The sequence below is a fragment of the Engraulis encrasicolus genome, chromosome 24 (assembly GCF_034702125.1).
Source record: "Engraulis encrasicolus isolate BLACKSEA-1 chromosome 24, IST_EnEncr_1.0, whole genome shotgun sequence".
Lineage (NCBI taxonomy): Eukaryota > Metazoa > Chordata > Actinopteri > Clupeiformes > Engraulidae > Engraulis > Engraulis encrasicolus.
Window position 1 is genome coordinate 25,120,282 of NC_085880.1, and position 18,803 is coordinate 25,139,084.

Sequence of the window (18,803 nt, forward strand, 5' to 3'; positions counted from 1 at the left end):
AACGCACTCTGCTTTGTCATAGCAATGTCGTTTGGATGTAGTTGAGTGTTTTCAGCAAAGAGAATAGGCCCGTTGATGGGCCCATCTGCAGTAAGAGGATAGTTCAAGCTTTCTGCTTAAAGGGAAGGCTGCGTATGTGTCACAAAGGAGTTTGACTGACTGTCATGCACAATGAAGTCAAAAAAGTACATGTAGCCTGCTGTATATGTATGTGTAGAGTTTGAATGTAGAGCTGTTTGTGTGTCAGGCCCTCTGTAGTAGGTGATGTTGTTGGAGTTGTGTGTGTGGTTGGTGGTGTAGGTAGTCTCAGTTTATTTTTATTTTTTTAATCAAGAAAAGCTGTACATTAAATGACATGTAGAGTGCATGTAGAATTTGAATGCATATTGAACACCTGAAAAGGATGGTGCATGTGATACAGTATGTCCTTCCAACCTCTCTCACCTGGCTGAGTTCTGCAAGTAGGAGAGGACAAACAATGCCAATAAGCAGATACTAGACACTAGATAGATAAGATTTTCGGATGAAGTAATGGTTGCAAAAGGAGCCACAGGTAGCTAATAAACAGGCTCACATAATTTTGCATTTATTACATTTTCGGTTTTGTGAAATAACCACCTTTGTTCAACTACATAATGGAAAAATGTGTATTTTGTGTGTGTGTGTGTGTATCCAGTATTTTAAAAGTGTTCTGTACAAATTAGGATTTGAATGTCTGTGAAATAAGGTTCTTTTCATGTTCTATCCAAAACCATGACCATGTCTGGAGGGTTCACATATTTTCAAGCAGCACTTAACTAACTGTACATAACCATCTTTTGGAGAGAAAGATACCCCAAACCCTGCCGACCCAATGCAAAGGAGTGTGTTCAAGTTCGGTCTCCTAAGGGGCTGTTGTCCCCTCCTTTTCCTTCTCTTTCGTTTGTGTTTGGTTGCGGCTTGAATAAGATGTGGACTACCGCCATCTACAGTGCTAAGGGAACTCCATTTATTCTCAACCTAAAGTCTCCTGAAGGTCTCCTAACCGAAGGTCTCCTAAAGGGGCGTTCACTTAACGTCACATGGTTCCCGGAAAAGTATGGGTTTAATTTATCTTGCTGTATTAGAGGATCTTTGCTTTACATGTCTATGAGGTGTACGCGGTTAAGTGATGTGTCTCTGGCGCCCTCTAGGTGATGCTGGCGGAGCTGCGGGGTACGGACGAGGTGTACGCTGTGAAGGTCCTGAAGAAGGATGTTATCCTGCAGGACGATGACGTGGACTGCACCCTGACAGAGAAGCGCATCCTCGCACTCGCCAGGAGACACCCCTACCTTACGCAACTCTTCTGCTGCTTCCAGACTAAAGTAAGGAAAAACATATTGTGCGTACGTGTGTGTGTCCATGCATGCATGCGTCCCTGTGTGAGTGATTGTGTGTGTGTGTGTGTGTGTGTGTGTGTGTGTGTGTGTCTTTGTTTTATGGTGTGTGTGTGTGTTGTGTCTGTATGTGTCGAGGTGGTGTGTGTGTGGTGTGTGTGTGTGTGTTGTGTGTGCCTGTGTGTGTTGTGTGTGCCTGTGTATATGTGTGCCTGCCTGTCTGTCATACTGTGTAGGGCGATACAAGGGCATTGCAATCATGACACGTCACACTCACCCCAATCTTTCTTCATGTTGTTTCTTTATTTTGCATCAGGCTGTTCTTACTAAACCTTAGTTTCAGAAATGTTATCTACTATGGCTAGGACTCGTACATGCTTCATGCTTTCATGATCCTATAAGTCAAGTCAAACCACGTCAAAGTTAGCCTATTTATTTGTCCCAAAGGGGGGAATCGATTTGTAGCAGGTATTTAGAAACAGACATCAGACACCAAATATTAAAAACAACATAAATACAGGTGCATAAGCCAACTCAGCACATACACATAAGTCCCCAAAGCGTTACACATAGAATAGAATGAATAGAAAGAATAAGAGGATAAAAGAATAAGCGCAAATAAAAAAAAATAGCATCAAGATACCAGTCAAAGAGTCCAGTGTGCAAAAATGCAAAAAAATAAAAAATAAAAGTATTGTGTAGTATTGTTTCATGTCCACAAGGGGGCAGAAGAGGCTTTCTTTTGAATGGAGGATCGCAGGGGAGAGAGCAAGAGAGAGTGCGGGGGTTCAGACCACTGGCTGTGTTTTTCCAGCCATTACTGTGCATCTCTCTGTACATCTGTCACTTTGTCTGATCAAGTGAACTCTGATAAATGAACAACAAAGTCCTAAAGTGACATAATGTCAAGAGTAGCAGCTGTTGCATATTTAACACTTTACATTCATAACACATAGGGACGCAGCAAAGTATGACTGTAGAAGATTATGGGACATGTAGGATCGAGTCCTAAATATGATTTTGTTCAACAGAAGGGTGCAATGGGTTACCAGCATTCGGAAACTTCTGTAATGCTGATTTCAATGCAATTATTTAATGATTCACTAAGTCTCAGAAAAAAAGCATCAGTTTAAGTGCCAGTACTCAGCCAAGAAAAGTTGAAATGCAGTATGGTATGCCATAAAAAGTCCTGGTGCTCTAGAGGCCAAAATTCAGAAGTGCTGGTACTCTGCACCAGAGGTCTCAAAAGTAAAAGTAAAAGTGACAAAAAAAGAAAGTTTCCTTGCAACACTGGTAACTTATCTGAGTAACTAGTAGACCTGTGTACTTGTCTTATGATTAGCTCACTCTGCGCTGGTTGGATCCAATTTGTTGTGGGTTCTTGTTAGGTTTATATTGTTTATCGGTAACAACACAGTCAAGCTACCTCATTAGGTACAATGGAGTAACTGGTGTAACCACTATGTAATATCATGTGGTATTGTACTTACACCATAAATATGTACTTGTTACTTTTACTTACTTTGACACTCTGCTCTTTAATATGTGGTGCCCTACTTTGGTGCCTACTTTGCCCACCGAAACGCAACTCACTAGATGCTCCTGTTTTAAGCACGTTGTAGGTAACAGTTCTAAAGCTTGTAGTGTGTGTGTGTGTGTGTGGTGTGTGTGTGTTGTGGTGGTGTGTGTGTGTGGTGGCGGTGTGTGTGTGTGTGCTGTGTGTGCTGTGTGTCGGTGTGTGTGTGTGTGTGTGTGTAGTGTGCTGTGTGTGTGTGTGGTGTGTGTGTGGGTTGTGGTTTGTGTGTTTGTGTGTGTGTTTTCCCATTGAACACCAACAAATATGCTTTTAATATACCCAGGTTTATATGGCTGTTTCATGACTGTATATTCTGTAATGTTTTATCTCCTTGGTTCACTTGCTCCCATCAGAGTTATTAAATCCCACTGGTGGGAGCTTGAAATACCCAAAAGTTGGAGCGACAAAGTAAAAAGGGCCAAAAGTTCTGTTGGGGCCCTGAGCCACACACAATAATTTTTTGAGCACATATACACACATAGTGCATGCCACCATGATCTCACAGAATTCCATGAAATCAACATGGTCCTTTGGAAGACAACATTTGTGGCAACTTCATGGATTTTCCCAACTTTCCGGGTTGGGGGTCACAGAAGTGCTTTCCATGATGGGCCTATGGAGGTGCTTTCTATAAGGTATGTTCCCACAGCAATACCTATATGTGAACTCTATCATTAGAAAATTGACAAACCCTGCGATGGTGAAATACCTTTACCAGTTGGTCCACACCTAATTCTGTCACTAAACAATGCTATTGCAAATTCAAATTCAAGCTTTGCTTAGTCCAAAACAATCCCTACCCCTGACTTGTCGGTAAAGACATGCTTTTGAGAAATACTCTCTCCACTCAGTCGATCCCAAATTCTTGTACTAAAGAATGCTAGCAATATAAGTTATGCCCAGACCAAAAAAAACAGAAAGAAATGAAGTGCTTTGTTGCAAAATGGCGTATATACATTTTGGAACATTTTGGGAAATTGACATTTTTGTTTTGGGCATTCCCTTGCATTGCATTGCAAACTGTATTTTATTTAGGTTTAAAGACTATGTTCTCAAAATATTTGAATGGCAAGAATTCACACATAGATTATAGCAAGTCATTTCTAAGAATATAATGCTAAAGTAAAAATGGTAAATACACCAATTTGCAACGAAACTCTTCAAATGTTTTTGAGGGGGAAAAAATCATTGAAATCAGAAAGGTCATGCGATAACATAATAAGTTGGAACATGAGGACTTGGGGGAAATCCTAGAGGTTTGGGCGAATATAGTGAAAGACCCTTTCCGGGGCGCCCTTCATCCATCATGGTAAGGACTTCCATGACCTATGACATGGAATTTTTGCATTTTGTGTCCTACCGTGTTCATTTCACTGAATTCTGTGAGATCATGTTGCCATCATGTTGCCCATGCATACACATGTCTGCATTGGCACGCATGCATGCATGCGCACACACACACACACACACACACACACACACACACACACACACACACACACACACACACACACACACACACACAAAACATCACCAACACACAACCCCAACACACACACCAAACAACACACCACCACACCCCCACACTACCACACACACACACACACACACACATACAAACACACACACACACACACACACCAAGGCGGTTGAAGGCCCCTGGAGGCCCTCATCCTCCTCTGCTGAATGCCAGTGGCGGGTCATGGCTGCGGCTTTAAATCCTTATCAGCCGCTGTCTCCTCCTAATGCTATGCTGAGGCCTAGTTCTGCCTCAACCACGCAAGCAAGCCCCGGTCCATGACAGGACACCGGTAGAGGGGAGGACCCAAACACACACACACGAGCACACACACAAACACACACCCACACAAACACACCAACACACACAAACACCCACCCACACACACCCAACAACACCAACACCAACACACACACCACAAACCACACACTCCCCCCACACTCCAACACACTTTTGAGTGAGGGCGTGGGTTAGGTAATCCTATGGGTGGTGTTTTTGATCTGTCATTGCATAAGTGTTCCATTTACCGCAGGAAAGGGGGTGTAGACACTGCAATGCATGTAAACCAAATTATTTTTGAGAGAGAGACAGACAGACAGACAGACAGACAGACAGGAGGATCTTACTTTTAAAGTATCTCACTTCTGCTCCTAATGAGTGGGATCACTAGACCGGCATGCGTGAATCAAAGAGTAATGCACAGCGAGAGAGGGAGAGAGAGAGGTAGAGAAGAAGGTGACCAGAGAGAGAGAGGAGATGATTGAGCTGACGGGGGGGGCGAGGGGCGAGTGGTTATTGTAGAAGAATTCAAAAAGAGTGAGACTACCGAGTAGGCGGTGGAGGGAGAGAGCGAGCGAGAGAGAAAGAGAGAGAGAAGAATCAAAGCAGTTAACCACAGAGAGGAAGAGAGAGGGCGCGAGAGAGAGAGAGATAGCGACCGTAAGGGAAGAAGAGATGGCGATGATGGATGGGCTAGGGGGGGGGGGGCGAGTACGTATATAGAGAGTGTGAAGGTTGAAAGGTACCTGTAAAAGAGTGAGAGGCCAGTGTGGAGCGTAGTGTGGAGTGTGAAGTGGGCACTTCTTAATTTGATGAGGCAGAGGCAACAGAGGGCCAGGACCACACGCACACAATTTGATTTGAGGCACACACACACACACACACATGCACAGCGAGGATCACACACACAAAAACACACACACACACACACACGACTTCCACTACACTAGTGTTACACCCAAACACACACACACAGGCATCGCCTCACACTCACACATCACCAACTTTTTCGCCCAACAGCACTATACCATCACACTGTTACACGCGTCTCGGTCTCGTCTTATCGACTGTGAGTCCACACAATCAACACACACACACACACACACACACACACACACACACACACACACACACACACACACACACACACACACACACACACACACACACACAGGCGCATGCGATTAATCTGATGTTCTGGAACATTTTGAGAGGATTGGGCAAAGCAAAGCTGAGTAAATGTAGCTGAAAGAACATAAGCCCATTGTCATTCCTCTCGCTTTCTTCATGAGAGAGAGAAAGAGAGAGAGAGAGAGAGAGAGAGAGAGGAGTATGAGACCGGATGAGCGAGAGAGAGAGCGCGCGGAGGGAGGACGAGAGGTTCTGAAGATGTGAGGGGGGGGCCTGAGAGAGAGAGAGAGAGAGAGAACAAGTGTGTGTGTCGGTGTGTGTGTGTCGGTGTGTGTTTGCGTGCACATGTTGGAGTGTTTGTGGGTGTGCACATTTGTGTGACTGTGTGTGGGCCACTGCAAGGTGGACCGTGCCGGGTGGCATGCAACAAACATTACCGAGCATGTTAAGCACACACCCACTACACACACACCACACACACAAACACCACACACACACACACACGACACACACCCACACCACGCACACACAAAACATTCTTCTCCTCTCTCTCTCTCTCTCTCTCTCTTCTCTCTCTCTCCCCACACACACACACACACACACACACACAACACCCACCAACACAGTTCACAGAGAGAGACGAGGAGCCGGAGGGGACGGGACGATGAGCTAAGAGAGAGGGGAGACGAGCTGAAGAGAGAGAGAGCGAGAGAGAAGGGGAGAGAAAGAGAGAGCCGCCTTGTTTGTTTTCTCAGCCGGACCTGGAATCTGCAGTAATGATGGTGTCCTCTGTTCTTAATTTATTTATTTCGGCCATTTCCCCAAACAACGCGGGGAAGGAACACTGTGTCCTGGCAACAGCCTCCAGTGAGAGAGGGGGAGAGAGAGCCAGAGCGAGACGTGGAGAGAGAGAGAGAATAGAAGGAGGAGAGGAGAGGAGGAAGGCAAGAGGGGAGGGGAGGGGAGGTGGGAGAGGGAGAGGGAGAGAGGAAAAAGGGGTAGTTGCACAGACAGGGGTGGAGGAGAGCATGAGCAGGGTGTGGAGGAAGGAGGGGGTGGAGTGTGTGGTGTGGTGTGGTGGTGGTGGTGGGGGGGGGAGGTCCAGTGTTGGCAGACATTCTGAAAACGAAAACAAAGGAGCCCTTTAAGGTTAAAGATGTCACAACCTCCACAGTACGTTAGGTAAACGTTCAACGCTTTATCCGCAACGCTGGTATCACCGTTTGCGAACTAGAACCATTACAGAGGGAGGGTCATTATGCTCTCAGTGGTGCCTTAAATAGATGGCATATGCAGTATATACATTCAGTGGTTGTCATGTTAGTATCTCTAAGGTGAAAGATGCCATAACCTCTGCGTTACGCAACGGTTGTAGCAGTTCTGGCCAAATAACAGTGCAGGGTTAGTATTATGTTGAAATGGGGCCTGAAATGGAGGGCTCATACTGTACATGTACACATTCAGTGTGTGTCATTTTAGTATATCCAGACCATAGACCTCTACATTAGCTATACCATTGGTCTCCTAATCGGGGGTCGGGCCCCCTCGGGGGTTCATGGAGGTACTGCAGGGGGTCCCGGTCAAAAGGGACTTGCACCGGTTAACAGTTAAGCTACCTTCTGCCAATTTCAATATGCTGTTGTATCGCTCACGCTACCCTTGACTTGTCAGTACCCGGTGATGCAGCATTTTTCGGCTCAGCCCTTTCCGAGATCTGAGCTATTCTAACATACTCCTCCTCAACTGTCATAGCTAATTGTAACACCATTGACGGTAACACGGCTTGACATTTCAGCCATTTTTATGGTGTTGTGCTAACTGAGGACCTCAGAAGTTCCACCACAACACCTTAATCAATTCATGTATTTGTATGCTTTATCTGTGTTTTTCTACATGTGATTTCTAATTCAGATTCTTATGAATATGTTGATAACACAGTTGACAAGGCAATTTTCCCGCTATGAGAACATGAAAAAGAATGGATTAAATTATGGAAGGATGGAGCTCAAAACTTACCAAAAAGTCTTCCCATATCCTGCCAAAGAGGTTATGACATCACGTGATGTTATTCGTATGGCCTAAGACCAAACCAAACCATTACTGATTTATGGAGGGGGTTTCAGACCGTGACACGGTTAACACAGTTTTCGTGGACACGCACAAAATGGCAAATTTCATGTATAATGGAAAGGACAGTGGTCTTTCTGACAGTTTTGTCATATTGTGATGATTACTGTGAATCAACATTTGCAATCGTCTTGGGCAAAACAAGTTTCTTTACATGCTAATATGAAGACTGAATCTGACATTTGGAAAACAGGACGGCATGAAAACGCCCAAAACCAGTATTAAATATTCATTCTTGCTGAGGGAAATAATGCCATGTCTACACTTTCTGTATCATATGAAAGATAAATGTGTGCTAATGTCCAAAACATAATTTGGATGCAGTTAATAGTATAATAGCAAATAAAATACATGGACTTAAAAGCGCAGTCGAATCGTAGAATCACTCTTGTAGATGTATTTGCTGTCCTGTGAATTTCTAGCAATATTAACGGACAAACTATGAATGGGGAAAAAAGCCAGGGAATATTGGGGGCTGGGGGGTTGCGGAAATATTCTTAGGTCTGAAAAAGTTTGGGAACCACTGAGTTATACGGTTGAGCATGGTTTGCGTTACCCACAATGGTGGTAGCACGGTAGCGGAGCTTGCTGTTGGAACCATCATTATTGCTTCCAGTTGCGCCATACATGGATGGAATACTGTAGAAACATGCAGTGTGTGTTATGTTCGTACAACACAGTACAGTATATCCATATCCAGGCCACGGACCAGATGGGGTTGTAATTTGGTGCTGATAAGGTCTGGGTCGCAACCCTTCACTTCCTCAACGGAGTAACTGACCTTCTCTGTTATTTCGAGACAACAACAGTTCCATGTGTGTGATTATTTTTTTCAAGAATCATCTACTGAATGTTTTTTTAGAAGACTCTAAGCATGATTGATATTTTACGATGTGAAGTAAGACCCCCCCCCCTTCTAAATTACAAAAAAAGGTGTCATGAGTAATGTTAATAGCACAGCAAACTAAATCCAAATGTGTGATTTACTTTTTATATAGTATTTTTCTAATATTATTATTATTTTGCTGTGAATGAGACATCATGGTAATCTTTTTATTTAGTCATATAGTAAAGGGCAAGTTTTTTTCATTGTTTACCTGTGTACTCAATACGTTTATTTTTGCCGTCACAATTGGCTTTTTGACATTGGCTGTCACTATACCTCCCGCTGACTCACTGCTGCATCAAGCACTCTAAAATATGTCATTACAACACTAGTAGTATCACATTACAAAGTTGAAAACATGAAGTTGCATAACACTATTGTTGTAATCACATTTGTAAGAGTACTTCTACTTCTGCTTTATACATTTTTGTACTTACTTTTTGGAAATATGAGACCAGCTGGCTAACTGGTCTCATAGGACTCAATGTTAACTGCTAGCTTTGAGGTAAAATTTGCACTGCCATACTCAGAAAACGGTTGAAAGTACAGGAGAAAGATAAAACTCAATCATTTATCGTAAGGAGAGGTGTAATGGGACTGTATCACTTTAACTGTACTTAAATACCTAATACTCTTTCATATCATGTTTCCCCCTTGTACAGTACTCTGCATTGGTCCTTTGTTGTGCTTGTCAGCAGAGCCCATAATGTGTTTGGGGTGAAGTGTGTCTTGTGTTTTGATTATGCCAGAACAAGGCAATTGTTGGAGGCCTTACATAACCGGTCGACTGATCCTTATCGAAGGGTGATGTGGATTCCATATGCCTAGATTCTTTTTTCCTGTACTGCACATGACACACACACACACACACACACACACACACACACACACACACACACACACACACACACACACACACACACACACACACACACACACACACACACACACACACACACACACACACACACACACACACATTGTTATTACAGTGCCATGCCTCTCTCTCTCACACACACACACACACACACACACACACACACACACACACACACACACACACACACACACACACACACACACACACACACACACACACACACACACACACACACACACACACACACACACACACACACACACACACACACACACGTTTCATACATATGCACAAAAACACTACTGCTCTGTGCACCTTACCATATGCCTGACTTGTAACCCTTGTTATGTAAGGGGCCTGTATTTTCCCCTCATGCCTCAAAGAATGAAAAGTCAAATCCATCACTCTTTTCTCATCCTGTCTGACACACAAACACAGGTGGGCACACACAGGCGCGCACACACACACACACACACACACACACACACACACACACACATGCACACGTACCAAACACACACACACACACACACACACACACACACACACACACACACACACACGCACACACGCATACACGCATACACGCATACACGCATACACGCATACACACATACAAGCACATATATGCTATGCACACATATGCCCACACACCAAACATACACATGTGTTTCTGAGAGAGATGTAAAGACCTTGGTTGATGTTGTGTAGAGTAGATCAGGTTTGCTGTAATGTTAACCTATCGTATCCATGGCTTTATAGCTAAGTGTGTGGTCTGAATAACATACCTTGTCTGTATCCTCTGTCCCACACAAATAAACACATATGCAGTGGTCATGTATGGTTGCTAGGGCACACACAGCAACATCAAACCAGGGGTGGCATTCTCGAAAGCGTCTTTGCTAACGATGGTAGCAACGTCCTTCGTAAGAGCGACTCAACTCTCTCTCGACAGCGACGCTCACCACTGAATCCAAGGGAATGGTGTTACGTCTTAAGACGGTCTTAAAGGGACAGTTTGGTCAATTTCAACATGCAGTTGTAATGCTCACACTACCCTGGACTTGTAAGTGCCTGAGATTTTTTTTTCTTCTTCTTCAGCCGTTTCCGAGATCCTGGTCATTGTAATGGGGGCAGCTCTTTGTTTACATTTCAAAAAAACATTTTTATTTATTCCCAAAATCATCCAAAAGGTTATAAAACATCAGCAGACAACTAGCAAACAGCAGTACCTTTTGGGAAAATATTTGGAGTTGGCCTATGTTTCATTTTTTAAAAATGTAAACAAACGCTGCCCCCATTAGAATTGCTCATATCTCGGAAAGGGCTGAGCCGAAAAATGTGGCATCACCAGGTACTGACAAGTCAAGGGTAGCGTGAGCAATACAACTGCATGTTGAAATTGACCAAACTGTCCCTTTAAGACGGTCTTAAGACGGTTAGCAACGACAAGAATCGAGAAACGGACCCCAGGTCTTGCAGGCAGGCTTTTCTGCTTTCACTCCTCTCTTAATCACTCATTGAAGCATCAACTGACTTGAGGTTGATGGCGCTGAATTCAAAAAGGCCTAGTGCCTCTTTAATGCACAGGTTTCCATTCAAGGATTTTTATTGTGAGCACTTCACAACTTCAATGTTGTTAGTCTCTCTCTCTCTCACACACACACAAACGCACGCACACACACACACACACACACACACACACACACACACACACACACACACACACACACACACACACACACACACACACACACACACACACACACACACACACACACACACCTCCGCTGCCACACACTCACTGAAACACCCGGCAGTGGAATGAAGAAACGCTGGACTCAGAGTTATACATGGTGTTGTGGAAAACATGATGTAGTATGTGAGGGGGAGACTCAAATACCTCAGTCTGGCATGTGTGTGAGTGGCATGACACTGTAATGCCGTGTCCAGACCAAGAGCGAACTACGCTGCCTGGTAGCGTGGGTAGCAGAAGAAGTTTCGCCTTGAATTCGCTGTATTCGCTCCAGACGCAGCATTGACATGTTTGATACAGCTAATCACATAACGGCTCTGGCTTGACAGCCTGGGACATTCGGAGATATGAACGTTCCGATTGGTTTTCGCCGAACAGCGTCAGAGCGAATTCGCCTGCGATTAGATTTTGTTTAATCGTCAAAATTCGCTCTGGTCGCGCAAGAAGCTTCGCTCCTGGCGAATTCGCTTTGGTAGCGCAGGTCGCGTGCCCTCCATAGAGAAATAATGACTTCCGTCGCTTCATTCGCTCCGTTCGCTCTTGGTCTGTACACGGCATAATAACAATGTGAATGTGTGTGCGTGCGTGCGTGCGTGCGTGCGTGCGTGCATGCATGTGTGGTGGTGTGTGGAGTGTTGTGTGAGTGGTGGTAGTTGTGTCACCTCAGTGGGCCTGTGCTGGAGAGAGCCCGAGGGATTACGTAACTGCACAGATTCAATTAGGAAGCATGAGTTGCCTTGATGAAAGATCTCACTTTTCTTGATTGTTTTCTTTATCGTGCAACTCCCCTCTTTCCCCCTCTCTCCCTCCCTACACTGCTCACTTTGCAGTGGTAATTTAACACTAAGAGAGTTGATATACAGTAACATATTTTACACTAACACATGTATTTGGTTCCATTGTACTCTATCTATCTATCTATCTATCTATCTATCTATGTATCTATCTATCTATCTATCTATCTATCTATCTATCTATCTATCTATCTATCTATCTATCTATCTCAAGTTTCTGGAGTTTGAGTTTGAACATAGGGTCCAGATCAATCTATCTATCCATCTTGATTTCTTCACTTTTTTGTTTACTACTTTTTTGCTGTTCTTTCCATTCCCCTATTCCACCTTCTGCCATTACGTTCTCTGTGTTGTCCTCTGTCCTCTGTCCTCCGTCCTCCATCCTCCTCCCTTCTTCTTTTACATGTAATCTGTTCCCTAACTGCACCCTAGTTGGGCAGCCGATGGCTTTTTGATAAGGGTTCATTGTGTGTGGCATGTGTTGATGTGGCCTACTGTTCTTGGCACCATGCTGTGTGTGTGTGTGTGTGTGTGTGTGTGTGTGTGTGTGTGTGTGTGTGTGTGTGTGTGTGTGTGTGTGTGTGTGTGTGTGTGTGTGTGTGTGTGTGTGTGTGTGTGTGTGTGTGTGTGTGTGTGTGTGTGTGTGCGCGTGTGTGCGTGTGCGTGTGCGTGTGTGTGTGTGTGTGTGTGGCTTGGTACTTTGTGAACCATTGTGGGGGAATTTCCCGTCCTGATCATCTGGTCATCTGGCACAGGCAGCCATGTTAGAAAGTGTGCCACCACCTCCCCTCTCTCTCTCTCTCTCTCTCTGATTGGCATTTCTGAGAGCACTCAACACACACAACGGACACACAGAACAATCAACTTCATCATAGGAAAGTCTTCAATATATCTAATTTACTAATAGTATCTTTCTGGTAAAACACCATTATCAATGTTTTGATCATGATGACTGCGTATAGGCCTACTACAGACCATTTGGTGGGAGTTAATTCATATTCATAACTATATGATATATAATACAATAGATAATACAATATATAATGCTTGTGGTAAAACAATCACAAATCCTAATTGAGACTAATTGAGACTCTCACGATGAATGTTACGTTTACATTCATCTGGAACTAGTTGAAATTGCAGAATTGATGTCGACAATCGATGTTGATCTCTGAAAATCCTGCGATTCTGATTGGTTTGGCTGCCTTGTGGACGTGGAGCTGAACGAATAGGAAAATCCACCCAGATCTGAGCTGAGTGGAAACACCCGGATCTGGCAAGAGCCAGGTTAAATTGAGACACCCACGGAGGCGCTGTGGTGCAGCGCGCTAAGCCCCCCACATTTGTGCTTGCATGCCCACGGGGACCTCCGTTCGAGTCCGGCCGTTGTCATTTCCCGATCCCACCCTGTCTCTCTGTCCCACTCGCTTCCTGTCACCATCTCAGACTGTCCTATCAAATAAAGGCATAAAAGCCCCTTAAAAATGTATATATATTTTTAAATTGAGACACCCACATGGGAGTAAGTATGAAGGGGCCTTTTGCCATGAAACAAAATGTGATCCACTGTCACGTAAAACCAGAGCCTTTCGTATTTGGTGAGGTTTTAAGAAAATTACAGTAATTGAGTGCCAAGCTCATTTCTATTGTTTTTTAAATACTGTGTGCAATGCATTATACCTTGGATTACTCTCATACCCGACTCATGCAATCCAAATCCCTGAGAATTTTCTTTCAGAACTTTCTGAGAATCGTGGTAAATGACCCCGTTGTTCGACTTGACATCCATGCAATTGTGTTTCATAATCACTTATAGCCATGCATTCACAGTTTAAAAAAATGCACCATTAATTGAACACAATTAATTTACAGTAACATACCATCTGAGTGCCTTCGGTCCCATCCCCTAAGTAGAATAGAGAGTAGAGTATCATTTATTGATCCCAGGAGGAAATGAAGGTGTCCAGTAGCATACATACATAAATAAATACAGGAGACATCACACATTAGACATTACACACATCCTTACACATATATTAACCATATATAGCTTACATACATAAGTGTTGAATTAGCCATGTGCAGACCATTTTTGTTGCGTGTTGCTTCATGCATGTCATATTTCTGTACAAATTCAATTCTTTCAGCACCTACTTTGATCCTATATCATTTGTCCTATTGCAGGCCTGCTATGTATAAATAAATAATATTATGCAAATGAGGTAAAGAGAACAAAGAGAACATGATGAAACAAAGGGAGAGAGCCGGGATAAAGTGATCACAGATGGGAGGAAGAACGTTTTTTTTTGGGGCATTTCAGCCTTTATTGGGATAGATCATCGAAGGTGGAGACAGGGAAAGAGCGGGGGAGAGATAGACAGGGTAGGATATGAGACCAGACACGAACCTCAGTCCTCATGGACATAGCCTGTACATGGTATGGGTGGGTTAGGAAGTTAAAGACATACAGTAGAAGCTTAAATGTATATCTGCAGGAAGTGTGTGAAAGAAAGAAAGAAAGAAAGAAAGAAAGAAAGAAAGAAAGAAAGAAAGAAAGAAAGAAAGAAAGAAAGAAAGAAAGAAAGAAAGAAAAGGAAAGACGTTGAGAAAAAGAAAGAAAAGGAAAGGTTGAAAAGGTAGAGAAAAAGAGAAAAGGGAATGTATTAGCAAGATTAATTCCTTTTACATCATGCATTATGTAGGCAGAGCAGATTTTAATCAGATACCCAAAGAAGCCTTCGTGTTGAAGGGAAAGTGCTTTGCTAGCAACTAAAAACTAAAACAGTCACATGAGCGCGCGCACGCACACACACACACACACACACACACACACACACACACACACACACACACACACACACACACACACACACACACACACACACACACACACACACACACACACACCAACATCATATATCAGTCTATTCCGTCAGCTTTTTAATTATTATTATTTTGTCATTTTTAATGTATTATTTGTATTTTCCCTCATATATACTTCAACTGAGTTTTAAAGTTTAAACCCACTGCACAATCCCATACACTGCCACACAAGTAATCCTATTATAATAGATTATGAGATATTTTTACATATTGTTATATAATTACACATATTATAGAATATCATTAAAGAAATACTGGTACTAACAGCTGACTCATTGATGGTACTGTACAGTCACTGGGTTGGGGGAAAAGGAATGTGATTTTTAACTGTCCAAGAATTCCTTTGTGCATGTGCGTGTGTGAATGTGTGTGCTGTAAAAAAGAGAGGTCTTAATTTCTGTTGGAGATTATAGCTAAGATTTCACGGTTAAAGGATCAAGGAAAGTGCTTGTGTGTGTGCTTGTGTGTGTTGTTGTGTGTGTGCGCTTCACTATCTACGCCTACTTCATTAATGTATGCTGTGAATTTCAGAGGTGCTTTGAAATCATGTCCTCCAGTGGGCAGAAAAAGCGTGTGGGCATCGGCCTGTGGTTCCCTCCTCAGCACCTGTGTCTGATGCATGCTCTTTAACAGAGCAATCGTGCCACAGTGCAATCTTCACACGATTGGGCTTAAAGAGGATTTTACAGTATTTGTTATAATCGTCCCCCATTGCCCTAGAGATCTAAACACCCTTAGTGGCAACGGTGTCAGGGCCATCTAGTTCCATGGCTTGTGAGTGGATTCTTTTGTAACCGAGGCCAACTTGCTCAGTCTCGAACTTGCAACCTTCCAGTCAGCACTCCAGTTTGGCATGTAAGAAACTGATACAATACCACTGAGCTAAAGATTTAGGTGAAAAGCTCATCGCTACCCCATCTGTATGATAATGTATCTGTATGAACGTTTAGTTACACTTTCCTTGACAACGGCGTCATACACATGACTTTACAGTGACATAACAGTGTCAAAGCAGTCGTGCCACAATCATGGACAAGTCATAAACATTATGTCAATCATAATGTAATATTACATTACATTACATTACATTACATTGCATTTGGCAGATGCTTTATAACCAAAGCGACTTTCAAAAGAAGACATAATCAAGCCAACATCACAAGCAAATACAAAGTGCACAGGAGATATACAGAACAACAAGTGCAGTTGCAAAGAGGGGTTAGTTTTTTTTGTTTGTTTTTTTGTTTTTTGTTTTTTCATAAAGAGTAAATAACGAGTACACACACACACAAACTAAACTAAACTAAACATCATGTCAGGAGTCTGCCCTGGGGCAAGGCCAGCTCAAGCATTAGTCTAGTAGATACTCTCGAAAGAGGAAGGTCTTTAGTTGTTTCTTGAAGGCTGCAAGAGATGTGCTTAGTCTTGCTGCCTCTGGGAGACCGTTCCACCACTTGGGTACCACAACGGAGAACAATCTTGACTGGGAGTACCTAGAGCGACTGGGTGGCAGAGCCAGACGGCTTGTGCTGGATGAGCGCAGTTCTCTTCCAGTAACATAAGGCGTTAGTAGGTCCTTCAGATAAGCTGGGGCCGTTCCTGTGATGGTTTTGTAGGCAAGGGTCAATCATAAACGTGTTATAGTCATGAAAAGTTGACATTGTTAGGGCTGTTGCAGAATGACACTTAATGAGAACAGTCAAAAAATGTTTGACATTTACATACTGTTGATGACATGTCCATGGTTGTGTTATGACACTGTGATGTCACGTCAAGTAAAGTGTTACCAAACGTTTCACCATTCTACAGCCAAACTTGATGCACGCCCTATGGGTTGGAAGCAGTATCTCATATAGAGCTACTATATAGAATACAGTAGAGCCAAGATGTCCACCTATTAGCTTGTGTTGTGTATTCACAGCCCATGGAGGGCAGATGAGCACATTCAAAAGTTCATGAACCAATGAAAGATTTGTGCCCAATTGTTGTTTTGAAGGTTGTTTCACTTAATGACGTTCGATTTTCCACTGGTTCTGAATTCCATTGATTGATGATTTTGGAATGGTTAGCTTCCATCTCTCGAGGGTCTAAAAGCTGGCAGTGTTCAGCACAGATGACAAGTCAAGCCGTAAGGTGAGGGATATTGTTTAGTGTGGCTCAAAGATGAGGATGTGTCAAGGCATAAATCTGGGTTAAAACTACGTAGGCTGGCAAACCTGTGCAGCTCTTTTCCCTTTTAAATGGAACAACCTGGATCCACTTACAGTAAGAAGCCGTCCTTGTTTAAGCTGACAAGCTATGGCCAGGACCCGGAGGCCCTTTTGGCTACGCTTCAGAAATGTTGTGTGGTACAGAGAGTTACTCAGGTGGCGGTGCTGCTGCTGAAAAGAAGAGGGGATGGTGCACTCAAATGATTCTCAGACTGTGAAAAACAAGATTATCTGCTCTGATGAATTCAAAGTTTAACTGTCTGGCTGGCCAAAGTTCCAAGAATTGTGTCAGAAGGAGACAAGACACATCCCATCACCCTGGATGGTACAACGGCATCCCTTAGGCTTAGGTGAGCCAGGGCATAGGGATGGGGAGGTACGATCAGCTTCCCAGCTTTTAACTGTGGGGGGTGGGGGGTCTCTTGGGGCAGCCGACATGTGTTTTGACCACCACTAATAGAGCCAGGCTCATGGTGTTACAGTGGTAAAGGTCACTCTTATCACAGAGTGTCATTAAGTGCCATGCAGTGATGAGTCTTGAATAACGAGCAGTGGGTGGGGTTAACATTTTAGACAGAGCTTGGGTGGCTAGTCAGGGTTCACGGCAGAGACAAAATTTGTGTCGAATTAAACAATGCTTTGACATGATGGTTATTTTTGTTCTTTGATGGGCACCTGCCTGTTACAAGCTATTTGAATCTGCACTCTGTAACTGCCCAGTTTTCCCTATGGTTGAGGGAATGCTAAACATTGTATACAATAGAAATACAACGCCCCAGGAAAACCTGGTTCTGAGTTTATTTTAAGATGGCTGCATTGGGCCAAATGTTCACCTTGCACATCACTACTTCCACCACCGCCCAACACGCACACGCACACGCACACGCACACACACACACACAAACACACAGTGTGTGTGTGTGTGTGTGTGTGTGTGTGTGTGTGTGTGTGTGTGTGTGTGTGTAGAGAGGTGCTCAGGAAGCCGAGCCAGAGACCTGGCCTGAACCCTGCCGAGCATATCTGAAGAGACATGAGAGTGGCTGTTTGCAGACAGTCCCTGTCCAACCTGACAGGGCGTGTGAGGATTTTCAGAGGAATGAGATGGCAGAATATTACAAACCCGCGCCAGTGTGTTTAAAGCGATGGTTCGGAGTAGAATCGCCCTAATGCCATTTGAACCGTGACACCCATCCACCTTTACACCCGAAGTGTTTTCTGCCGCAGACTTACATCAACAGAGTTGCCGTGTTATTCGATGTTTATTCCGGTTAGCTTGACTCAAGCGCATATGGATACTGGGCACCGTCTCCAAACTTTCCCCACAAAAATAACATGTCATTACACCAAACTTCTGCAGTAGCACAAATATGGTCTGTACTCACGAAACGAAGCATTTGGAAGTTT

The 18,803-nt window shown here is 43.6% G+C and overlaps 1 protein-coding gene across 1 annotated transcript in view; it reads left to right on the forward strand.

Moving 5' to 3' along the window:
* Nucleotides 1–18,803, forward strand: part of prkceb (protein kinase C, epsilon b) — a 157,334-nt gene that overhangs the window by 98,037 nt on the left and 40,494 nt on the right. The window contains exon 10 of the mRNA XM_063191371.1: nt 1,173–1,346. Coding sequence (XP_063047441.1) covers nt 1,173–1,346 — 174 coding nt within the window. The remainder of the gene's footprint in view (nt 1–1,172; nt 1,347–18,803) is intronic.